This window comes from Falco naumanni, chromosome 12, assembly GCF_017639655.2.
Source record: "Falco naumanni isolate bFalNau1 chromosome 12, bFalNau1.pat, whole genome shotgun sequence".
NCBI lineage: Eukaryota > Metazoa > Chordata > Aves > Falconiformes > Falconidae > Falco > Falco naumanni.
Window position 1 is genome coordinate 23,815,658 of NC_054065.1, and position 27,298 is coordinate 23,842,955.

Here is a 27,298-nt window from a genome sequence, read left to right on the forward strand (position 1 = left end):
TTTTGTCTCAGAAATCTATTTCAAAAGCCACATGTTCTCAGCTCTATTTGTCCTCAAAGGGGGCACTGTGTTTGACATTAAAAGCAACCACAGCTCAAATTATTGTGTTACCTGGTGGAAAAGGTGATATTGTTCTCATTTACTCTCAGAGTCTCTATTCAGTCTTTTTAGGCCAGGACTTTCCAGTAACTTTACGCACAGCACTTAAATATGTCACTGTCTTAAGCTACAACTATAGCATAAATCTCATGATCTATTGGTACATCACGGGTCTAGGATTTCTAGCATAGACTAGCATTAGAGAAAATCTAAATTATCATCTGTCTTGAACCCCTGAAGAGAAAACAATAAAAAATAATTTTATGATCCCGTAATGACAAGAATAATACTTCACTTTGTCTGGGAAAAGATGTCTTCCAGACTTCTCATTAATTCTTTTTTAAAGCCTGTTGAAATATAAGAGCTTGGCAAAGTTTCATTCATTTTGTTTGTGATGAGTAAAGTTTTCTTTATGGCGAAAATACAAAAAATTTATCCCTGCAAGGAGTCCACTTCCCTTACTCTCTTGCTATATTAAATCTGCATTTGCAGTTCTGATTTTGTAGGGCAATTGTAAACTTGGTGCCCTTTTTGCAGGCACTAGAGTAGCATCTCCACATTGCGTGGAGGATTTGGCTCAGGCTAGGAACTCTACTCTGAATGGGAAAAAAGAATCGGCGCATTCAAACCTGTAGGACACAGACTTGGAAAAATACTTGGAGCAAAATTTAGTAGCAAAATGAGTAGGCTAAACAGATGCTGGGACCTCTCTTCATCTTCCTGTTGTGAGTATACAACTCCTTGGAGTCCTTTTGGCTCACGGTCAACACATACTCCAGGGGTCTCATTCAGATAGGCCATACCCCAGCAGTAACATCATCTTTATATGTTAGGGTGATGTGGGCACAGAAGTGTTTAAAAGACATAGGTGCTACATAAAGAAGGAAGGTGGAGAAGCCATGGATCAGTTTAAAAAGACATCCTACAGCTGCAAAGTCAAAGAACTTAGCGAAGGGTACTGTGCTGCAGGTCCAGCTGCTGCTCTTGCACATCATAGGTTGCCTTAAGTGGACATGTGTTTGCCTCCTAAAGCTTTGCCTGTGTAACTACACAGCCTCCAGTAACATAAGACCTTTAAAGCACATTACCTGACTGTAGCAGCGTCCTGCCTGTTGTAAGGACTGCAGGAGCCACAGAATATCTGGAAATAGGAACAAGTTCCTGACAAAAATCTGAAAAAGACAGAATTTATTTTCTACTAGACTCTCAGGGCAGAAACGAATTCCTGCTCCCTTTATCACTCATTGTAGTCTCTAAGCGGGTTCTTAGAAAGGAAGGCTTATGGAGGCAAAAGAATGGATGAAGAAGCAGTTTCCACAGTTTTGGTGGAGGGAGTAAAGCAGCCTGCAGTTGCCACAGGTGTAACAGATGATGTCTGATGCCCTAAAGCTGTAACATGGCACCTGTTAACAAGGTGAGAAAAATTTCTCTGAATCTGGTAGGAACTTTGGCAGGGTTTTTTACCAGCAAGCCTTCCACTTCATGGGTAGAAACCTTCTCTCCATGCTCCTAGCTTTTCTTGGCACTCATAAAGCAGTTCAATGAGCATATCCTTTCCAAATATTCCAGCCTGTCAAATGCTGGTGGAAGGACATCTGTACCAATCTCTCTCTTTAAAGACTGAAGAGATTTTAATGGAGGAGTGCTAAAGAAACAGATTTAAAAATACTATACAGTTTCTATAGTTAAATAAAAAAAAAATCTATCTCTTGTGCCTGTGAATAGAGAAAAATAGACTTAGAAGTTCCAGATCCCGTTTGCCACGCATTTCTGTAACTTTGGTTAGATAAAAAATTCAAGGTGCCGAGGGAAATACTTGCAGTGTGTGATGGAATAAACTCATAAATTGGACTTTGTTTCCTCCTAATACAGATTACATGTACGTAAACACCCCCACAGATTGTATATAGGAAGTTTTCAGACTACCATCCTCACAAGAGTCTACTGCTTTCTGCCTTCGGTTTCTTTGGAGCAAAACCCAACCGGCCACGAATTACATATGTTTTAGTGCTTTCATTTGTGATCGTACTGGTACTGAGAAGCAGGAAGGACGGATACAAAGACTGCTTTGAACTGTATTGAATCTGATAAACTGTCTGGTTTGGGGACGTTTTAAATTTGTCAAAAGTCCCCTGTCATCTTTTCCCTGTTCCACACACAAATAAGATCCTCACACAATTCAGAAACTGTGCTAGGTTTGAAGACAAATGCAAGAGCTGCCTGTCAGCTCATTCACCAACCAGCCAACCCAGCCAGCTAATTCACAATCTCCCTTCTTCCACTCATCTGTTCGACATCACTCACTTGTGTTTTCATCATTGTCAAAATACATTTCAACCAGCATGAAGATCTAGCAGGAACTGGGTGCCCTTGCAAGGGTGTGGAAGATTTTGTCTTCAGAGGTGCACGGGCAGGGGAAGCAGCAGCTCTGCCTGCTTAGCAGACCCAGAGCAACATGGCCCAAGGGAGAGAGGGGCGGCAGCGGTGGGGCACAGGACCCCTTGGTTTCCAGCAGCCACTTCTACAAAACTACTGGTACGGAGCGCTCTAAGTGCACCTCCCCGAACCAGTGCCATGCGCCTGGTCAGCCAGATGCCAGGCTGGTAACATGGCTGTACTAGGTTATTTTACCAAGAAATCTGGCATACATGAACTCTTAAACTCTGCACATGGTTTAAAGCAGAAGTGGTCAAACCAAATATTCCAAATAGTATTTATTATAAACCTACGTGATTCTTCCTCTCTGTACGGCCATCTCAGAGTGTTTCCTTTGTTCATAGTTGGATGAGTGGCCAATTATTCACTTTATTTATTTACAATTTAATTTTCACACGGTATGATGAATCATCTGAATCAGTAATGCATCTGCTGACTGGATAAGTACTTTTTTTTTTTAGTAACAAATAACTTACAGCTATTTTTAATAAACATTTTTTTAGGATTGCTAGCTCTGTTAGTAAAATTCACAGAGCTTTTGAGCTTTGAAACCATTTTAATACTCTGCAATTCTCCAAACAGACTGAAAAACAACAGAAAGTCCCATTATGATCCCAAAGAATAAAAAAAATGCTTCAGTTTGAAAAGAGACTTGCATCTTGGATTCCTTTTTCATACCCAGTTAACTTTATATACAGTTACAGTATAATGTGATAGTAAATTTACACCTCTCCATTGTCACCTGTTCAAAATGCATCCGTATATTCAGTATTTTTTTTTCTTCTGTTTTTAAATCTCCATTAGAGCCTGTGTGAGAACTGGAATAAATAACCAGCCACGTTTTCCCATACTGGAAAAGTTCCAGAAGGGAAAGGGCTCTTGACATTACAGAGCTAAAGGAGTTTTCAAGACACTTTCTATTTCCATACTCGTTCTTTTGTATGCTAGGTTGCCTGCCATTATGTTTATGTAATTCTGACAGTGTTCTTAATGACACACTAACAGATTGTAAAACACGCTGCTGGCATTTACTTGTTTTTTATATTTTTAAAACAATGTCCTTCATGTAACAGTAGTTAAGCGCGGCAGAAGGACATCATTAGAGCCATGGTTAAACTGTAATTTACACCATTAGGAAGGCAGGAGCAATTTTTATTGCCTGGCAATTTTCTTGCTGAAATATTTGGACCATATGGCTCAATTTGTGTAATAACCTTAATTTCAGCACCCTTCAGGTCTGCCTCCATCTCCTACGGAATGGTAAAATGCGGTTTAGCAGAAAAGGCAACTGTCTATACTTAGAGAGTTGAGATTAATAACATGTCACGTCCTGTTTTTGGTGAAGGAATTCGAACAGCAGCCAGATGGTATCTCTACAAATAACTGTCAGGGGTCTTGATCTAATCAATACAATGTATTAATACATCTCCCTTCGCTGCTTCTCGAGGGGCTAGCGTGCAACATCTGGAAAGATTGGGGGGACCGCCAAGTAGAAAGCTGATCCTTTTCAGAATCAAACTGAGCCCAATTAATTTTTCATGTATACTTGATAACTGTTTCATAATGAGCTATGCGTCTTGACGGAGTTAGGGTTGGCGGCATGAGCGGCTTGTGCTTCCTATCCCCATTCAGTCCACTTACAGAAACCAACCCATTAATCAAACTATCTGGCATAAAACTGAAATCTCAGCTCAGCAAGAGATCAATAACCATCCTTAGAAAAAAAAAAAAAAAAAAAAAAAAGGCAACAACAAAGACCCCACCACAGAACAAGGCTTTAGTGGGCAAAAGTATCCAGGCATGACATTAGCAATTAGTTCAACAAAAACCAAAACTCAGAACCATACTCACCTGACAGGCACCTATAACATAGAATTTAATATTAGCTGCCTGTCAAAAAGTAACATTTAAGTCCATTAAAAATACACTGCCATTCTGCTTTCTAGATAGAGAGGCCATCTGGCCCCTATTCACCATAATTGCTATTATAGTCTCAAAAATAATATTTATATAGTGCTGTAAATTAACAGACAGACACCCATTCTCACTCCCAAAGAGCTTTCTGTTGATAAACTCATGTTTTAGCACTGTGCAGGAATTAGGGTCTTGCCCCCTAAAAAAAAAACCAGTGTGGCAAGATTATACATGCATTCCAGTGCTTTTTGTAAAGTCTGAAAGGAGGAGAGAGAGAGGTCACTTGGCAGGCAGAAAATGGGAAGCTGCAACAAGCATAGGGGAGATGAGCTTGAATGAGGCTGTGACGCTGAGTGATGGGAATGGATTCAAAAGGGAGCAGTAAAGAGAAAGGACAGGAGGTCAGCTGAGAATACTAAACTTATCTTGCGTAGGACACCCCACGGCTGTTTGATGAGAATGACTTTGGTGACTGTAGACCTGGATTAGATTCAAATGGAGTCCCCAGCGGTACGAGGCTCTGTGTTATATTACCAATTCCCATGAGTCATATGGCTTGATCTTGCTTTTTTTAAAAAAGAAGTAGGATTCTGTTTATTAAAATTACCTATTGCTTGTTAAAATTCCCTATGAAATATGAGCATATGACATAAGACTTCTCAGCCAATTTGAATAAAAGACCTTATTTGTGGAGGGGAGTGGGCAGGGGAATAGGATGGGGGTGGCCTTTTTAATTATCAGCTGAAGAATTCCTGTATTGGTAGCTGTTGGGCATGACCCTGGGGATTTTAGGAAGCTGCCCTACGACTTTACCAACAAAGAGCGTTATCTCGGAGTTGCCTGATACATCCACTTAAGAATGTTGGTTAAACATGAATTAAAATCTAGTCAAATCCAATTAAGCATTTTTAAATAGATATCTAATTTGAAAAACAGCTGTACATATTACCCAACAAATTTCTGCTGCCTCCTTCTCCATTTTTATTTCCTACTTATATACGAAAAAACATCTTTAGCTTACCAAAACCTTGTTTTTAGTGTAGTCACACACAACATGGCACAAAGGGAACAATGTCCCTCATATTATATAAAATTCATATATCATATTTCATACCATAATTCATATCTTATCAAATTATAATTAATAAGGTGAAGGTTTGTAGGGGTTTCTGTTTTGCTATTTTGTTTCTACAAATTAGAAAAAATCCTGTCAATGGTATTTTTCCACAGTGCCTGATTAGCTAAACCTTATTCTCACAACTGAAATGTAAGAATTACAGAAAGACACCATAAAGAAAAACATACATAGAGAAACAGCATATGGAGCATTTACACAATCTCATTTTAGGCATCTGACTTTAGGCTTTGTCACGTGGTCACCTCTCCTCTTATGACTGCAGGTACACAAATTGAAAAGATTACCACTTCCAGACTGCTGCCCATGACCATCTTTCTGTCAGAGGGTACCATCTTTTAAATCTGTCAACCTCCATAATCCCGTTATGTGGGTTAGAAAAGACCAGCTGATTAATCAGCTTAAAATCAACCACCTTCTTTTGACTGACATGCCAGTAGTGGCACATGAATGCACTAGAGGAAAGCAGTCTCGTGTGAACAGCTGCAGCCCAAGGAAGGTAAATGTCCATGCCTTAGAAGTTCTGGAGGTTTCATGGTCTATAGAGGACATTCATGGTTACGAAGAGCATAACTAGGTTAGATGTCTAAAGTCCGACATTGTAAATATCCATCAAAAGACCTAATTCTACATGTGTTTCACTCATCAAAAGACTTATGGAATGGGTGAAAACTGGATCTTGCACAAGGAGAAACCCAAGGATAAAATACACCAGATATTTCTGAACAGGGAACTAATTTATTTGTAGAAAAAAATTACCTATTGATCCAAGGCACTCGGGTCTAGTCAGTCTAGAGTGTGTGATTTGGCATGGTCAGACATGACCCTATCAGTGTTTTTACTTCTGGTCCAAAAATGTATCGAAGGGCAAAGTTATGTTAACTTCATGTTGCACACTATGAATTAGGGAGAAAATAGTAAAATAAATAAATAAATTAATGAATGAAAACCTCCTTTGCTGTAACCTTCACTAATCCAAATTGCCAGTTGCCTGACAACATATTAAGACCTCACAGACACCAGAGAAACCTCTCCCCGCTACCCCGCATTCTAACTCACGAGGATTCAAAGATTTCTTGGCAGAGTGCCAGCAGGGTCTAAAGCTGTTTCTGTGGCTGCCGAAAGCATCCAGGAGACAGTGAAGTGGCCTTGGTTACAGCAAGGATGGTATAAATAGAGAAGCTGAAGCCTCTCTCTTTCTCTCTCACCTTTCTAGTCCAGTTCTATTACCACACCACTTCAAAATCATCAAAGTTGTGCAACAATCCTTTTCATCCTTTCTGCTCTAACTAGACAATTCTACGTGTCTGCCTTGATAGGTGGGGCTTATTGAAGCACTTAATCAGTTTCTTGGAGGGGCATCGTAGTGCCAATCCAAATGCTTATTTAAACAGAGCTGTAGTGCCAAATCCAGCATATTCTGCAGCAGCATGGAAACAACAGAATCTGTGAGACACAGATTGCCTCACACACTTTTTTTTTTTTTTTTTCTTTTAGCAGCCTTCAATGTGAAGGAGCACTTGTCCTGTATTCATCCTGTGTAAGCTTAAGAGGTCTAGAGATTAAAACACGGGAAGCATTTTATATTACTGGGCTTTCCTGGCAAATAAAACAATTACAGCAATTCCAGTACAAGCCCTTCCTGAAACTGTGCTAACGAGGCTTTGAATCTTAAAAACTGCATTTAAATCAAATGATTCATTTGCAGACCCATCACATACAGCACACATGTAGTAGTAGGCGTGGATCATTTCATTGGAATTAGAAAGCAAACGTCTCTATACATGAGAGGTCACCAGTTGTTGTAAGTTAAAATCTTTTCACTGTTAGGCATAATTAAAATACTCTAACAGTGGTTTCAGTAATTTAAACATTGCAGTATTGTTGTAATATTTTTCTAGGCTTCAAGAGTTCACAACTGTTTGGTCCAATCAAATCTGGGAACACTGGAGAAGTTATCACCCATCAAGGTAATTACTTTCAAGTTGAAATAATTACTCCATCAATGTTAATGGTCTTTCAACTTCAATAAAGCACTCACCTGCCGATAATCACAGCTAACCTCTTGCTCTCATGCAATTCCCTCTCTATTTAGCAGGTTATATTACAGCCGTTAGAGTGGTCACTTGTCCTGAACAGCTGCTGAATTTCACTTTGATCGGCTGTGAACCATAAAAAAATTAGTCATCTGTGTATGATTTCCCCCTAACCCACAAGCCCTTGCAGAGCTAAGGAGATGATCTTTTGGCTGTATTAGGGCACTGCTGAGCAGCCATCTTGTTTCTGGTTGTGGCTACTTTCCACTCACTAACAGCAGCACAGTAGCCTAATTAACTTTTGCCCTCCACTGCCGTTTACGGCTTTCATTCTTTGCTAAGTAGCACATCTTCTGAATTTATGGCATGTGCAGGGATTCATGCATTTACTCTCATCTTGTTTTCTTAGAGCGTAGTCCATTTCCCAGGCATGTGAAACTGGCATGTATAAAAAGGTTTCACCGATCCCTCTCTTTGGCGTATTTTTTCTTATCTGTGTGGCTACAATCTCCATGGCTAGATGGAAGTTGTCATGTACAGTCCTGTGTACTGCATTACCCAATAATGTTATGTACAAGGGAGTTAGTAACTACGCAGTATCTCATCTCTAATGCTGCCAGATGTTCACTGGTCTATATGAGGAAAGAGAAACGAAGGATTACACACAGATGTATTTATTTCTGAATGTGATTAATAGAAAGGAACTAACTCTGGATGCGAGATTCCAGATATCTGTAAAATCTTCCATAGAAAACATCTCTTTATGGCAGTACTGGCTACTTAAGATGACTTCTGATATATTTTATATGGAGTTTTCCAGCAAGTAGGCTTTATTTATTATTTTTACTCTGGTTATACATTCAATATACAAATTACCGTCTGGTTACAACGATATAATCATACAAGCCAAAGCCTCATCCTCCTATCAAAGTCTCTGTTGTTATTGCTATTCTGCAACATGCGTACAGATTTCCCTACCATAGATGAAGCATCTTCCAAGAGGAGCTTGGACAGTGGAGTTATATACCATCTCCTCAAATAATGTAAGGTAAGCCAACGTGTTCTCAACCGTTAGCATAGCTGCATCCAAACCAAAGGCTTTGCTGGTGCAGTGGTATCAGCTAAGAGATGTGTTAACTTTTTACACCCCTAGCTGACATAGCTGTGCCAAAAAAAAAGCCTTGTAGTATAAATTTGGCCTGAGCCTCATACTGGAAAACACATTGTGAGTAGACCTGTGCTTCTAGGTAGGCACAGGTCTAAGATTTCCCAGGAATAAAGCCTACAATGCTTACACCTATCTCTTGCAACCTGTGACAAGCACATTGTACTTGTTAGCTACACTCTGCTGAAGCAGATTTGACACACCAAGACCTTGATCCTACATAATAATAATGGGAGTCACTGCTCATATCAGGCAGAATTTTTCTTTACAGCCCTCACCTCTGGATGCTTTTCCTTCTCCAAGCACATTCTAACAGCTACATAGTTGTATTTTTTTACTTATCTTCTTGGCTTTGAATTCTCCTTTTCATGATAAACAACCCAATACTTGATGTAACTGTCATGGGAGAAACAGCATTACACACCCAAAAAACATCTACCAAGAAAAAGTCCAAACTTACCCACAGTTTTACCTCACGGCATCGTATGGAATATAACAGTTAAAGAGCTGTGATGCTTTCTTGCCATTTGGCAGGTGCTGGCTTGATGATGAAATCAGCTCTGGGTCCTATGTTCACAAGCTTAAGCCCTAAGTTCACAAGAGTCAGAAGCTTGCCTTGACAACCTAGTCACTTTATGCAGATTTCTGTAAATGAGAACTTACTGTCACTCCATTCCCCTACAAACACATCTGTCGCATGTTAATGCTGTCAATAAGACACTAAATATCATTCTTACTTTAGAGGGTTAAAACGAACCGGGAAGACATTGCAGGAGACACTTGTACTGCTGTAACCAGTCTTGACTTGACATTGCTCTGCAAATAAACCAGACTGTCAGTTTAACTTGCTGTCACCTAACATCTGTCACTACACTCCTGGCCAAACAAGCTAGGGAAATGGGTGACACCGCTTTAACTGCAAAGCCTCAAAACGGCTCACATGTACTTCACTCGCTTCCAATGGTGCAGGAGATCCTCCGTTCATTTGAGTGGCAGCAGCTTTTGCTCTCAGAACTGAGTTCTCATTTTTATCTTCTAGGCAGCATAAAATTTCAGGGCATCAGCAATAACCTTAAGGTACCGGACAGCCATACCTTTGACCCAAGTACAGATTAATGCAACTTAACTGGCGAGTGAACAGCTGCATTTTGGGAAGGTAGAGTGGATAAGTCTGTCAAATGGTTTGAAAACCCAGAAGATGCTTCTCATTTCATTCTGGAAATGGATGGAAATGAAGCTGCCAAATTAGAACAGCCTGCAGGGACTTTACCAAGGGCTTAATTTGTATCCTGCAGTGTCACAAGGATTGTATTTCTACTTTAGGTTTTGGTCAAGCTTTATGTCCTGTGGCAGGCAACCAGGGTGCAACCAACAAGAGCAAGGGTTGGATTGGCTATCGTGATTCTAGCACTGCTTTTTTTTCTGGAATAATCTAATGGGATAAGAATGGAGTCTAACAGATTAAATAAAGGACCGAACTCATTGCTCGCTTAATACTTTAAGTCTTGCTTGTAACATGGAAGCTTGTGTGAGAGAATGACTAATGGCATATCCCACGAGGGAGCTCCAATAGAGATGCTTTAGGAGATTAAATGATTTAGCCTAGTACCCCTGAAAGCTATATTTTAAAGGGGCAGAAGTTTAATCATTGGAATGCTAGTTCCTTCAATAAAATTACATTTTAATTAAAGTGTCTCGTTCACAAAGCTACAGTTAAGGATATATCAGCAATTTCATGATAAAATTCTATCTTTAAGGGGTTATAACTCTGAAAGTTGGTGTCCAGGTTTTTGCCTGCTGGGATAGTTGACCTGACCTCCCGAAGATATCTTTGATAACAGGACTCTGTGCATTTTATGTCAATAACTTTGATTCAAAGCTCCAGCTGTTCTGCTATATTCAGAAGAGGTAGGATTCAGATCTCAGCTCCTTAGTATATATCAGCAGCAACTCTATTGAGTTAATGTAGTTACAGCAGCTTGAAGTGAATTCAACTGATAGAATAGCTGTACAGAAAGATTTCTCCCCAAAGGGTAGTATAATATTTAGAAATAAAAAAGGGTAGCAAAAATAATAATCGATAAATGTTCACGACAAAGGACAATAGAAAAAACATGCAAGTCAGCTTTGCTGCAACACTAGTGGAACAGCTATACATATGCTGCCAGAATGTCATTTTGATTCAGGATAGTGTTTGGGGAAAATAAAGGACTTTGGAGCCAGGAAAATACTAATTCAGTAAATAATAGCTTGTTAATTTAAAAGGCCTTTAACTGATGCTGTTAAAGAAACACACTGTGGCAACATTATTTAAAAGACCATTTGGTAGGTTTTATTACCCACAATGCAACCATCTTGGACATTTTCTGTTGTTGTTGGCATGCTTAGAAGACATTGCAATGCATGACCGGGCAGGTCAATTCCAATGCTCAGCAACACATTGCATGCTGCTGAAGCAGAGTATTAGGAGAAGCCCTGTCATTTCACTGGTTTTGAAATCTTGGTGTCCCATCACAATTATGATTGTGATTATTTTTTTAAAAACAAGCTAAGGGAGCTAATTACTGAAATGCTACTGAAGTTCAATGACTTCAAAATCCCAATCTACTTTCTAAAACCTAGCATACTTACAATGTGAATGCAACTACTTCAGAAGCCAAAAGTATATATTCCTATCATTCAGTCCAGGACCCGTTTTCTTTTTCAGAAAAAGCTGTATTACCAGCTTAATCTGTTTCGGCTTCCAGGAAGCTAGACACAAAACTGCTTTGGAACCATGGGACCACAAGAGGATGTAAAACTACCGAGCTGGAATCTCCCATCTTGTCATGTTGAGATTTGTCTGAGGGAGTTACTTTAAGGTTACTATTGAGTATTCCAGAGAAAGCTCTTTAGGAGCCAACTTGAATGTCAAACAGATAATTTGTAATTGGGGTAATTAAGAATTATGGAGCTTTCCGGTGTTATTCAATACAAATATGGCCGAGGAACATAATTTAGGAAAAATTCTAGGTTTATGAAATTGAGGTGGCCTGCTGAGGAAACCCAACTTTATTACGAACTCCTTAACCATTTTCTAAAACTTATTTTCAGAAGACTGCCAAGTACAGCATCTGTCCTAATACAGAGCAGTTTAGTCAACTATCTGTAAGCTGTCTTTCTATAGAAAAGATGTGTTATATAAATCTATATGTAACAATATATAGGTGGGAGGAGCAGCGGTAACTGCACAAACCATAACCACTTCTGTCACTGATTTACATAATATTGTTAGTCAGTTCACAAAACAACCTGCCTTTTCCAGTCTATCCCTTCACATACTGAATAGAAATGTAATATTTACAGACATTAATGTTTGGAAAGTCCCTTGAAGGGAAAGACATATTAGCAGTGCAAAGTTACATTCTAATATAAGTACATGTAATGAAAGTAAAAGTAGATCTGCTTTAATTACTAATGAATTATGAGAGAAACATGCAAATGTGTTGCATATATGAACTATGTAATTACTAATGAATTCATTCGCTTTGTGATTCCAACTGAATCACAAAACTAAAATTATATACAAGGAGAAGTGATGTTTTTGTTCTTTGTGCAGACCTCATGAAAGTATTTCGACAGTCAGACAAAAAGCCCAGGACAGTATTTTAAGAGCAAGGCTGACAAAGTTACATGCATGTGCTTAATTCCTCCAGACATGACCCCATCTATGCTTTCCAGTAATCTACTTGCCTCTACCAGGATTTGGATATTCTTGTGAAGTGGTTTGGTCTGCACTGGGCCAAACACAACACTTAAACCAACAAAACTACTGGCAATTGGAAACCCCACCTTTCCAATCAGTATTAAATGAGACTTTAAAATACCACGGAGATCAAAGCAAAGTAAAACCATCTAAAAAATTAAACCACTCTTTTGTGGTCCAGTTCTTACCGTTACGGTTAGTGCTGTAACAGCTGGCATGCTAAACGTGGGATCAGTGCGTTTCTCTTGATAGACTACTCGATACAGGGATATAACACCATTGGGAGAGACAGGCTGGGTCCAGTTCAACCACACCGAGTACGCACTTGTCGCTTGTGCCCAGGGGGCTTCCATGCCCCGTGGGGAAGCCTCCAGAGTCTGAATTGAAGCCCACAGGCTGTCCACTGACCCCACAGCATTTTGAGCTCTGGCACGATATTCATAGAGGGTGAAAGGCTGTAGAGCATCAGATGCATCAATAAATTCCAAAGGTCCTTCAGTCCAGATGAACAAAAGCAGCTCTTCCTGACTGCCCACAGGACGTCTGAAATGAAATCAAAGGGACTGTGTTTAAAATTGAAAATAACTTAAACAGTCCCATGGTAGTAGGTGCTGAAGTTCTAACTTCAAGATGTACTTCAGAGAAGTACAGAACTTACTTCTACACATTACACACACGCAAGGAACTGCCTACCTATCTCTGCATCTTAAAAGCATTTCCCTGAACTTGTGTTAGGTGCTAGAGTAGTGAAGAAAAGATTTTTTGAGGCAATCATTTAATTATTCTCCTTTATCTAGAAGAAAACTACAAAATATGTCAAACAAGTGTGCTGTACCAGTCCATAGTAGCAGAGTAGCAATACAATAGCATACTGTCCACTTAGGATAGAACACATTAGATATGAGACTTTCAGAATTTAGAATTTTAACTTTTAAATCCACAAGTAGTTGCTAAGTAATGACTTGAATTGCAAATGGGTGCAAATTTCAACATTTCTGAGAATCAAACTATTTATGGATGTACTCATCTCAAGATCCCTCATGGAAAACTTATGACCAATTTACTTGAGAAAAGCGTTACCTAGTGAACAAAGGATAAATATTCTATCATGCCCTCAAAATCAAAGCCGTACACTTTTAAATTCTGGTTTGCCCACAATAAACATCTCATTTGTTCTTGCAATTGGAGTAAGCAATCCCTTGTGCATAAACTTAGCAGAATTTGCAGCTCCATCACAAAAACTCGTTAAAATATCACAAGTAGTGCTTTCTGTAATAAATGACATATTTTTTCCAATGCTGTATTTGTTTAAAAATGCAACCTTAAGATATAGGAAGACAATTCACTGTATAGGCTTTTGGCACAATGGATTTTTATTTTTGTATGTACGTATATATATCTGTATCTATACATACACACACATACACATATATAACATTCCTACTACAGATGTTTGTGTTGGACCTGGTGATATTCTGAGTATCAAAGGAGATTACAGATGATCCTCAGTCCCTTTCTAATGTGGCCCCTTCTAGTATATAATTTACAACAGTTGTAATAAGGCGAGCACTCATCTCCAAAACAGTTATCAAATCAATTCTTTCAGTTGGCATAAAAATGTTTGTGTGAAATTAAGTTGGTTACATTTAAACACTGTGATAAATCTCAATGATGGTTGTGCTGTACTGCACATGAATTTAAGCATTTCTCCTACTCTTCACAGGAGCCTTGGCCTTTGCAGAACGTAAAAGCACTTTCACCCTCTGTGCCAACAACAAAAAACAAATTACATTATCTGCCACTTCTATTGCAAGTAGGGCAAATTTGCAGAAGTAAAATTGGTTTGTCTGAGTACTGGGTGTCATCATCACTACACACACAGAAAAGCTGAAGAACATTTCTTTGGCAAGAGAAAATCTGTATTTCACAGAATTCTGTCAGATTTTATTTTGTTAGACCAACCCAGAAATTACTTTAAAAATACAAAATGCAACAATTTTTTACAAATTATAATCTTAGCTGCTTGTAATAATATATACCCAGGTATTTACAAGCAAATATGAACAACATAATGAATGCATGTGTGTACACAGCTGTTTATTCATCCTTTGTGTATATGCATATATAAGGCATGCATGAATACATTATTTTCTTATATGAAACTAAAGAATTTTTGCTAAACTCTGAGACAAGCAGGCAATATGAACACTGTTTAATTTAGAAGGATTAAAGTGTGAGTTTGAAAAAAGAAGAGTTTTGAGGTATGACGTCTCTTGTGTAGTGAAATACACAAAATATAAGATGTGTTGATACTGAGAATTGGTTGGCAGAACTGGGTGAAGCATGCCAGGTAGAACAGGCAGGAAAGATACCCTAGCAATTCTCTGTCTTGCAACAAAATGTCTGGAAGAGTCAGGGTACAAAATTTCCCATTGACCCCAAAATTTTATCATCTATTTTTAATACACTTTCCCATGCTCTATTGTAATGGCAAATTAAGCTTTATGCAGAACTCTCCCTTAGATGCTGTTCACTGACTTAATGCAAGGCATATAATTCTGAAAGGTGAATCACTACTATGACTTTCTCCTGCACCTAAAAATATAGTCTTTCCTGCATGTGCTCAAAAACATGCCTAAAAAAAAAATCTCTGCAGACAAATGAAAAGTGAGTATACTTTAGTGCAATAAAATCACATTTAATATGTCTTGTCTGACCAAGCAGTATGGCATTTAAATGAATACACAAATTTATGTTGTTTTATAAATTTCTGAAACTGTGATAAACTGTTTTTCACACTAAAAGATCAAACTGTAAGCTCATCTACAAGCAAAGCTGTACAATGTAGTCTGGTTAAGTATTTAGCTCTTATTACTGCTGAATATTTAATGAATGAAACTTATGGTTAGGTAAATGGTTCCATCTGTAGTGCTAAAAACCAGAATATCTTCATGTATGAATAAACTTTGAACAGAAGTGGTTGAACAGTCTGTAATCATTTCAATTGTCTTAAGATTTAAGATTCAACTGCTCATTTAACTGGAAGTGTTTCTTATGTACAATGAGCTGCAAAGGAGAATAACATTTCTGAGAGCTGGAAGCTGTCTCTTCATCTGCACAGTCTGATTTGCTGCTTATATTCATTTTAAAGATGCTCAGATACAGTTATTTTTATAAGGGCAAATTCTCCCTGCCCCACTGCCAATCTGAGCCAGATGACACAAAGAGGAGAATATAATCCTCTTTGTGACAGTTGACTCTAGAGCTCTATGCGGAGGACTGCAGCAACACTAACTGCAACAGTCACCCCTCAGCTTTCTTACGTGGAAGGAGACTCAGTGAATCCCTGAGGTCTTGCAGGTCAACCCAGAATTATTCCTCACATGTTTACCTTTCACCATGCAACAAAAGTACACGTTTTAGCAGTGCCTGCTGTTTTCCTTACCAGAGTGGTAGTGAGTTATTTCTAGAAACACTGAGAAGTCCTGGGGTAAGATTCAAACAGCCAGGGAATCACACTGTCAAATGTGGGAGAATAATGCAACATCAGCAGTGCTCCCCCTCTACAGTTTCACATCCAATTAAAATAAAGCAGCCTCACTTCCCATTTGGATTCAACAAATCTATACCAATGTAGTTTGTACATTTCTTTTTTTTTTTTTTTTTGGGGGGGTGGTGTTTACAAGTTTTGATGTCAAAAAGTGAACAAAAGGCATTTGAGACTACTGCAGGTAACATGCTAGTTTAGGTTAGGTATTGTATCAATTACAGGTATAAATAAAACCCTTCAGGAATTCTTACACTCCATGACATATCTATCCATAAGGACTCTTATACTAAACCACTACTCTACTAATATACATACCTTGGAACCCATCTGGTGCAGCTCACAGTTAAGGATACGAGGGTAAGCGATTAATTAATCATAGAGTCAGTCTAGAAGCCTCTACACTGCAAGTCACAACAGTCAACAGCCACTGAGACATGTCCTCTATCTTAAATTGCCTGTTGATTTTTCTGCTACATTGTCACCATCAGGATTGCTCACCTAATGAGAGCTACATTACAAACTCACATATATATACACTAAATAATACAATCTTACTGAACATGACATAGACACTTTGACAGAAATTCAGACACTGCCTTAAGCAAGAACCAAAATACTTACAATTTTACAGGCAATATTTCTTTTCAGAGTCATCTCATGTGCATCCTACAGAGTGAATGCTAGTGGTCAACAGAGAGCGGTTCTATCAGCTGATGTGTCCTATATTGTATTAAATACAGCAAGAAATACATCACCTATTTCCATAATATTATTTTTCCAGACTGACAACTTCTGTGGCTGTCACAGGGATGTTATGTAATGATGAATGGGAAGAGAAGTAGATTGGGCGATTGTCTCATAATCTTTTCTCATTCAGAATCTCTTCTAAGTTGTGGTCCTTGCTAGGAGTTTTAAAGCCTCAGATCTCTGTTTAAAACCTCTATACGAATCAAAAATAAAACGTCACCATCTCTTTTATCATAAACTAACTTTTTAATTTTTTGGTTTCTAGCAAAATGGCTGCAAACTTGCAAGTGCTTTTATGATTCTAGACTAAAGCACAAGTCCTGCCATTTTAATGCAAAGTTCAGTACACACAGTAGCTCCCCAAGCATTCCAGGTTTTGAAGTTAAATGAATTTATTTTGGTGGTGATGCAGTAAGGAAGAGGCACATGATGAAGAAGAAATTACATGCCATAACCTCCCATAGAAATACTGCAGGCTTGCTGCTATAACAACATAAGACTATGTGTGGCTACAAAATGAAAAAGAACTATGTGCTTACATCCCATTTCTGATTTTTTTTGCAGCTATCTGAGAAAGATTTGATATTGTTGTTGTCTAAGCACATTTAAACTTCAGCTGAAATAACTGCCAAGTGATTCATGCCTATGTAGGTGAATATACCGATTGTATCTGGAGCCCCAGTGCGCCATTTTCATTTCACTTTAAATAAAAAACAAAATGTATCTATGTCAGTCAGTGCCCTTCTGCTGTACTCAGAGGTATCAAACAGGCTACAATTATGATTGTGAAGTGATTGTGTCACATTGGAGGAAGGTTTATTGCTTTTGAGTCTGCTAGGCAGTAACACATTCTGTTTCATATTACTCTTTATATCATTGTTTGGCTGTGACTAGAATAATCAAATGCCATCAAATGCTGTCAAATTCAATTTACAGTATTTTTCACTGAAGCAGGCTTTCTGCATTATATTTCCTGTTTTCCCATTCTATGGTTGCCATGGAATAGCAGCGGTAATCATCGGCTTTATTTACAAAACCAACACAGTGAAGACATGTCTTGGGCTATAACATACATTTTATTCCTCTTTATACAGGGGAGGGCCTTTTTTTTTTATATTATTTTTATCAGACAATTTAAAAAAGGCAAACAAAAGGATATTTCAAGACAGCAGGAATTTTTAGAGACTACTAAAGTGTATAAGGAAAAAGTGAATTTATATTAATTATCACTGCTGATTCCAAAAGGTAATTGGATTCCCTGTCTTCTCAGTCGCAGCTCTAATACAATAAAATGTCCCAAACTCTTTGTGGGAGGCTAGGTTCAGCCCAGCATGTGTTTACTACACATATTTAGAGTTGGGAAAACCAGAAACTTCAGAGTTTAAATTTCTCTCCAATACATGGCTTGAGTTTTTTTATATTCTCTGACTTTCTGAGGCTATTCAAGAAGGTCCCTTCAGCAAGCTTTTAAAAAAGGGTCAGTGGGCACAACAGATGTCAGTGCTCTGCTACTTTGATGCTTCCCTAAACACAGATATCTGCAAAGTCCTCACACAGGGCTCATGAAGCTGCTCATAGGCAGTGAGGGTATGTCAGTCAACCACCTAGAAAGGGCAGCTGAATATAAACAGCAAGGAACGCAAATAGATGCACTGTAATCACACTACAGATTACTTACAAACAGGAACATAATTATTTATCTTGGAAATTTGATCTGTGTTAGGAACTTAAATACCCTTTTTTCCCTTTTAAAATGGTGAATTACTGCTGTTTCCATTCCAAACTCCTGAACTGTCTATCAGAGAGGATGGAAGAATGTACCTAGAGGTCTGGGTAAGCACAGTGAGAGTATCTATCCTATAATTTTTCTCTATCCCTTTGAATTTTTAAAAATATATTTTCACTTGCTTTTTGCCATTTGTAGATCCAGCATCTTACATTAGCATTTGAAAGGTAATATATATTTCACCATATACTTCTACTTTTTTTAAAACTCCCAGTATATCAAGGAATAAAGAAATGAACAGTTCAATAAGGCCAAGAATCTGAGGTGATAAAAGCATTTACCTGTGAATAAAGTAGTTAGTAATGATGCCATTTGGCTTCCTAGGTGGTGCCCATTTCACTTCTATGAGCGCAGTTCCCATTGCTTTAACGATAGGTGGGCTCAAATCTTTAGGAGGTGCTTCAGCAGTTCTTGAATATGTCAGACCACCCACTCCACATCCACCTACAAAACCCGAAGTTTGCTTAGTGATAACAGCTTCTTTCTCAACAACAAAAAAGAAACAGTAAAAGCAAATGAATCTCAAGTAAAGAAGCTCCTGATGAAACAGTGCCTCATTTCACCTCATTTCATTATTAAATACTTATTTAAATTACCACCATTTAAAAACTCCATTGATGAATTACTCCTGATTTTCACCAGTGCAGGTGAGAATTGCTTCCAAAGTGTCATTTTAGAAAAACTCGTTTCAATGGGATTTTGAAAATTTCCATTAAAGTCAAGTAATTTTGTAATATTTGGGCTCTTCTGTCTTTATGATTACCACTTCTTGTTGGTAACAGTTACAGAATTGATTTTGCCCTGTATGCACATTTTCAAAAATTGTTAAGGTATTTGTGAAGAGCTTTTAATAAAATGGCACATTAACTAAAATACATTTTTAAAATCTCCATTTAAAATATTTCTGATATAACATGAAGAAATATTTAATGTTTCATTCAGTGCTAGGCTTTCTTTGTACTAGGTAAACATTTAAATCTAATGTAGGAATAAGATTTTATCTCTTTTGCTGAGTTGAATCTATCTGGAAAATCTCCATTCCCTTCAAGTCACAGAGGTGAGTCTTTTAAAATCATCTAACCATTCTGGCATGCTTGTATTCTTATCTCATACAGGGTGTAGGGATCTAGGCCATCGACAAACGTAAAAAGTGCTTGTCCTACGGGCTTCACCAGTAGAGTGGGACTGCTCGCATTTAGTAAGATGTTGTATTCCAAAGGCACATTGACAATGAATATCCCTGTTGTGAGACAGAAAAGAACCAGTGATTATCTGAAATACTAACAACAGTGCAGGACAACTTCAAAGAGGCATTCATCATATGCAATTTTAAATGTAAGCCCCCTCTGGAGGGTTTACCTACTGCCTCCTTTGGAAACTACAACCATTTAAATATAAACTGAAACAGATCCATCTGCAGATCACAACTTGAAGATAGGCATTACAGTTCTTAGTTAAAAATCAAAATTCAATTCAGTCAATGCTAGTGTTGCAATTGCTGCTTTTGGGAGGAGTGACCTTATGACTTGGAATGACAGAGCTTTTATTTCTTTATTTTGGAGGGGCAACAGCTACTAAGCACTGCTGTTTGAATAGAGAGTCATATGATCAAAAGACTGAATTGCCACCATTTAGCAAATTATCCCTTTTTAGCCCAGCAGCAGTAGCTGAGTGTAGGTTCTTAGCCTGCTTTACCACTAAAGTACAATACACTAGCTTGAATCAAGAAACATATCATTTCAACTGAGTATAAAACCAAACTGTTTAGTTTGTGTTGAAGTAAACCCCCTTCATTTTTACTGTTTTGTTTTAGTTCAAACATTTTGCCCATTTATTCTTCTCCCCATGCTGTCAATTCCTAATTCTTCAGTTCTGTTTGGAAGCTGAAAAAAATCAGTTTCTCTGCAAGAACAAGCTAAGCCATGTGCCATGTGCTTAGAATGATCGGCAGAACTTCCTTTCTTGATTCCTCCTACATGACTTCTCAAGAGGTTGTTTTGTTTTGTTTTGGTATGGTTTTCTAATTAGGAAATGGGCTGTAGGCTTTTTATTTTTTTGTCTATAAACTGTTCTATGCAGACAGAAGCAATCTCATAAAAGTAAGGGAACAGCCAAAGAAGAGTGTCTGTTAAGTGTTTCCTTCATTCTCCAGTTACATAAGGCAGTCTTAAGAACAAAGTACAAAGTAGACAAGGTACCCTTCTGAAATGAGTCTAGATGTATCTGATTAGTAAGAGAATTTCTCTTTCAACACACCTACTTTAGATATCACAGAGATGTCTTTGTGATGCCACCAAGAACCAGAAGCCTATGAGCAGATCTTGAGAATCTTTCCATTCATCACTTCAGAAAATAACCCCATTCCTTCTCCTAATTGTGGTCTTGATCCTTTTCTGATAAAGCATCTACCATTGACACTATTACCCTTAAGCTACAAAAAGCATTTTTTCCTTATTGTTGTGCATCTTTTAGATAAGTATGTATGTGAATATGCACATTAACAAAAAATTAAAAGTTTACAAGAAATCAGAGAGATTTAAAATTTATTTGTGGTACTATAAACAATTGTTGTACTTTGGAAGATCAGAAAAATCTTTGAAATACCAAGTTTTTGCAGTTCTCAGATGAAAAAGAGGAAATAAAAATCCCAAAGAAATAAGATGCTGCTGCCTCACTAGGTGCTAGACAAAGGAAATGCCATTAGACTAAAAAGCTGAAAAAACAGCCCTGAAATGGAAGCATGACTTCAATCTTATCCAACTGTTCAGCTTACGGGAAGAAAAATGATGCTGATATTAGTCATTGGAAGAGGTGAAAAAAGGAGATGGGAAGTGCAAAAATCCCACTGTACAGTTTTCCTTTTTCAGTGTACTAGTTTCAAGGAAAACACCAAGATCTAATCATTAAAAATTGAATAATAGAAAAACAACTTTTAAAGTTGTGCAGGGTGTTACAAAGTAAACCTATGAGAGGTGATCTTGAAGTGGATGGCTTCTGCAACCAAGATTATTTTTTGTCCGTCATACACGGAAGATGAAATGCTCCAGAAGAGTGCACTTGAATGTGCATTGCATAATTATACCAGTAATTAAAGATATAAAATTACAGCTAAACTACTTTTTTTTTTTCCTTTTTTCCTTTTTTTTTTTTCCTTTTTTCTATAATGGGGGTGTCTGTAAAGGACACAACAGATCTGAAAGTGAGCTTGAAATGGTAGACAATACATCAAATAGAAACCTTTTTTAAATCTCCTAGTTAATGTCCCCTTCTTCTCCAGTCCTGACAACAGACCAGATATTTCATCCAGAAAACCTCACTATCTTATGAAAGTGACACATAATTCACTTTTGTGCATCTGATCAGTGCATTTATTCTAGACAAAATTCACCAGAAACCTTTGAAATTTGAACTATTCAGAATGCTTGATTTCTCAAGGAAGATTAAATACAAATAAGGACAGCTGCATCCACCCATCGATATGAAGCAAAGGACACTTATTTCAAAATAATTGACCTATCCATGTCCCACATTCAGTCCGTATTTCAGCAGAAACGGTACCAAAAAATGCCAACAACCAAAGCTGAAAATCTTAAAGTTCTGTTAAATTTGCACTATATTAGGAATTATGCCAATAATAAATATACCCAGGAGAAAAAATATTCTCAAAAAAGTGCACATGAAATTGTAAATAAAACTAAGTAACATCCTGAAAAATCCCAATATCCAATGGAAATCCTTCTACAATTTGATTAAATTCATCAAATGCTAAGATCAAAGGATCACTTTATAATCTGAAAAATAAAAAATACATACTCGTACAACACAGAAACTTGTAAAAAACCCCTTCTTCCAGAATAGCCTTCAGCATCTGCAGCCAGTCTGAAACTACTACCTTGTGTGCTCTGATGACTGAAGGAAATGAAATGGGCATATTTGTTAAAGTCAGCTGGGAAACCACACGACTTGGTTAGTTCCAGAGTTCATAAATTTATGTCAGAATAAAAGGAACCGTAAAAGCACAAGTGAACCAATTTACCCTAAGTGCAAATGGCAGTTTTGTTATTTGGTGTCAAAGTTACCATGAGCACAATGACAACCTGCCATAACGAATTTTCATGTTCACTAAAGAACAAGGATCTAGTTGGTTAATATTCCCAGCAATACTCTTTTTCATAATTTACAACAACTAGACGCTGATAGGTTATTTAACATTTATGAAGTTAAGATGTAATCAGAAAAACCCTGATTATCTTTACAAATAAAAAAGTTAAATTATTCCACTTTTTTTTCTCTGTGACTTCATTTCACAGCAGGTGCACACTTTGCAATGGGACAAGTCAATCAAACTAAACCTTGTTTTTTTATGGGCATATTTGGATAACATTTAATGGACATTTTTGTGCAAAACTCTGCAAATTAGGTTTGATGGCTCTGTGTACTTCAAAACTAGGGTAGGTCACAAATAGATTTTGCAGCACAAGATACTTAGAATTGGGGGAAAAAAGCCACAGTCTGTTTTACAGGCTGGACACCAAGAATCTGTTTGAAGTCAACCGCTGAAAAATTATTTAATATGATGTGAAACCAAATCACAATTAAAGCAAAACAGTTGAACTGTGTCACTTATAGTAAACAAATAGTAAAATAAGAATCTCACATCTTTTATTTAAAAACAAGTAAGAGTAAATTTATATTTTAATACTTAGCTTCACAAAATAAAACAATATATTTGGCTTACTGAGATTAAGTATTTACATTAAGCTTCAAATATCCAGATTTCTCATTCTGGTTGTTTCAAGTATTCCCAACCAGACTCCGTAGACAGTAACAGCTGGAGATGCTGACTGCTTTCAAGATGCAGAACTTTGGACAATGAGCTTGAAAAGCTTGTCCTACAGTGATGTGGAGCAAACAATAATTTAAATGAGAGAACAAAAATGAGGAAATGTAACATTGGCTTAGAAAAGTCAGAACAATTTGTTAGCTCACCAATAAAGGAGAAACCAGGTTAGCTGGGGGAGCCAAGAGACAAAGCTGAGACAAATAAATGTTATTCAAATACCAAATTTGATCCTAAGAAGAATAAAGTAGGAACCCACATGTTATACTTTCATTCTAACTGATAAGCTAACCCAGAGGTAGATGAAGTAGAGTGTTATGTGATGAAAGAAGACATTTTAATTCATATGATCATTAACGTATGAAGCACCTAACCTAGAAGCAGAGGACAGGATCCTCTTTTGAGCATGTTCAGCTTTTTTTGTGATGTCACAAACAGCAACTGAGGGTACTAGAAGAATCAGGCCCCCAGTAAGGACCAGTGGGGTTGTCGATGAGTTGAAATACAGGATGGCTACCTGCCTACCGATCAATAACATTTATGGATATACCTCAGGAGAATTATGTGGTGGGTTTTTTTCCATTCAACTTTTCTGCTTCTATCCATGGCACTAATAGTTGTTCCATAATAATTGTAACATATCCTTCTGTAGCGTATCTGTGAAATGTACCATACCTTTGAGGTCTGTGCACTGAAGCAATGCAACACAAGATAATGGGATACCTATTTCAGAAAATAAAGTCCTATTTTCCATAGTGAGTGAGGTGTGTCAAATATTTTTTCTGAATCCATCACTTTAACCACTACTCGGCCACCTTGCTATTTAGCTAAGTCAGGAGTTTTGAAATGCTACATATCTGTAAAGTCATACGATTTAGACACATTACAGATGTTGAAACTTGATAATTAAAACCATCCAAAAGGAAGATCTCTGTAATATTATGCCCATAATTAATCTTGAGGGCAATTATTTGATCCAAATTTATTACTGCAGATAAGAAGATAGAATGCCAAAGCATCCCTGATAGCCACAGACAAGACACTATGACCAACCACCCTCCCATCAAAACTTGGCTAATACAAAGCACTTCTTTTCATGGAGACTATACCAATGAAAAGAACTCTGTCATCCAAGAACGACTGCCAAGCCTGAAAATCCATATAATAAATGCTGCATTCTGGGTTTAAAAGGGAAACCTACATTATCTCAATATAGCCTATTATGACACAAGGATTTATACACAGAGAAAAATAGATCAGAAAAAAAATTACTTGGTGCACAATGACATAAATAAGATAAAAAGTTGTAGTGTCTTGAGGCTAATCCTACCAAGCTGGGGATGTATGTGGCCCCAGACATCTGCATGCATAGGACCTGTTAATAGGATGAATGCCATTCCAGAAGATCAGAACCTCCCAAATAAACTTCCACCTGCATACCCCACAGCCTTTCTCTTGGGAAAAAACCACTAGAAGCACAAAGGTCTCAGAATGAAGCAGGAGTATGAAGGGTCAAAAATTAATTTCCTATCCTCTGCATATACCTATGTTCCTGCACACAGGCTTTCCTTTAGTAGCGTTTAGTAACATTTCTCTGCTGTTAGTACTCCCCATTCCTGTAAGATGAGCTGGTGGTCCTGAGGTCCTGTCATAAAAGGAACAGCAAGTTTTGCTTTTCTGTCTACTCATCAGGGGCACTGTATGAAAAACAATCCCTTATTCGTACTTAGAAACTTCAATAACTGGCCCCACAATGACAAGGCAGAGAGGAGTCACCAATTATCACAGAAGTGAGGTAAGTGTTCAAGGTGCATCCCAGTACCTGGGAAAAAGGGTATGTGCCTTCCCGTGACCGAGGAGAATGACTCTTACAGCTGTGTGAATGCACCACCCCTGCATCCGCTACAGAGCCATAATATCCAGCCTCTTCCTCACCCCTTTGATCGTGTGGTTTCAGGAATATGTGAACTTTTGTATGCACAACCTTAATTGAACAATACCAAAAGTCCTACACAGAGCCCGACTCTCCTTGCAGGCTTGTAACCTACTGCAAGTAACAAGAATTTGAGCAGCTGGAAAAGAAAATGGTCTAGACTAACAAGGACAAGCTTTTCTGGGAAACACCCCACTCTTCACAAACCTACACTTTCCCAGTATATTCTTATGTTTTAAATCTATTTATAATGTTGCTGAATATTTTGTACCTTAAATTATTTTTATTATCAAAACTATAATACAGCATGAGTCACTTTGCAATAAAGCCAACTGTAGATTATATGCCATTTGAATTCACCTGCCTTCTGCTGGGTTCTAAATCCTTTCAGGCAAGTAGGGGGAAAAGTTTAATTTAAGATTTTAATCTTTTTCATATATTATAGCATTTCTATAATGGATTTTGTGCTTCTGAAAACTAAAGATTGACAGCTCAGGGTATTATAGATTTATTAATCATTGCTTAAATGGGTAGGGTGAGCACTGCTAAGCACTGCCACAATACTTGCGATCCCAGCCTTGAAGGCAAAATACTTTTTCTAGGTGACTTTATTTTTAATGACAATTGACTCTAGTGTGCCTGCTACGCAAGGAAAGAACATCTTAAATAATTAGGAAAAGGAGACAAAAAACTTCCCTGAGTTCACTGATAAAATACATACCGTTGTTACTGCAATATGCAAACAACTGAAGTTTCTAAAAAAAAATTGACCTCATTTTTACTGGAAAAAAACAGTATTTAGAAACTGGAAAACACCTTGCTGGAAGTAAACTGCACTAGACAGAAAATTGTTCATTTACAATGCTCTCATTGTCCCACAATAACTACAACATATCATTTTTACAACATCAGTAAAGTACCCCAATCACTTAAGGTATGATCTATATTAAGGAGACAGAGCACAGTCTCTCATATAAAAAGATGCTATTATTCAATTATTCCTTCTCAGCCTACCTCTGTAGCAGACCAAGACAACCTGGTGATGTTCAGAAGAGTAATAAGAGGAAAAATATTTCTGGGCCTTTGCTGACTCACCCTCCTGCAAGGTAGCATGTCTACATAATACAATGATGCTCTGGCAAATAAAATGTGCTCAGTCAGGTCAAGGCTAGCACAGGATCTCTGTGTCACACTCTTACACCTTTTGTTAAAGGAGCTCAACATTACATACCCGCAGGACAACTAGACATTTTAATTGCTGGAATAGCTATCAAGACTTCACCAACCCAACAGGTTGGCAGGTTTCCCTGTCAATAACTCAGGTTAGTCTTAACAGAAGGGAAAACTTGTGTAATTGTTTTGTTGGTTTTTTTTTTCCCTTAATACATGCACTCAATAATAGTTTACAAGATCAAATTAACATACGGATTTTTGATCAGCTAATCCTCACAAAACCCACATCAAGTATATAGGTCAATATTATTAAAATAATACGTCTCTAGGAAACAGCAGCTTTAGACGCTGGTTATTTAAATCACACAAACACTAAAACCAAATACGAAGAATAAAAATTTCAAAATGATTCAGCTGCCTGCCTGAACATACTAATTTTTCCATCCTTTCATTTTGCTACAAAGTACTACATAGAAATACATTTTTACCTGGCACATCCCAAGCTAGAAATATAGAATATGCATCAATTACTGTGACATTATATGGGACATGAATTTTCTCTGGTGTTCCTACTGGTGTTTGTATAATATATTTATCACTAGTGTTGCTGCCGCCCCAAGTGCTGGCTTCCAGCTGGTAAACATATCTGCGCAAACAAAAAAAGATCAGCAGACACTACGGTTAGAAGCTTTAGGCATATCAGTAATAGAACATTTCCATTTTCTATAATTTAAAGTGA

The 27,298-nt window shown here is 37.6% G+C and overlaps 1 protein-coding gene across 1 annotated transcript in view; it reads right to left on the bottom strand.

Moving 5' to 3' along the window:
- USH2A (usherin) overlaps positions 1–27,298 on the bottom strand; it is a 391,715-nt gene that overhangs the window by 42,482 nt on the left and 321,935 nt on the right. The window contains exons 57-60 of the mRNA XM_040612018.1: positions 27,048–27,205; positions 19,695–19,853; positions 18,895–19,057; positions 12,719–13,073 (exon numbers count right to left, since the gene is read on the bottom strand). Of these exons, the coding sequence (XP_040467952.1) occupies positions 12,719–13,073; positions 18,895–19,057; positions 19,695–19,853; positions 27,048–27,205 (835 nt within the window). The remainder of the gene's footprint in view (positions 1–12,718; positions 13,074–18,894; positions 19,058–19,694; positions 19,854–27,047; positions 27,206–27,298) is intronic.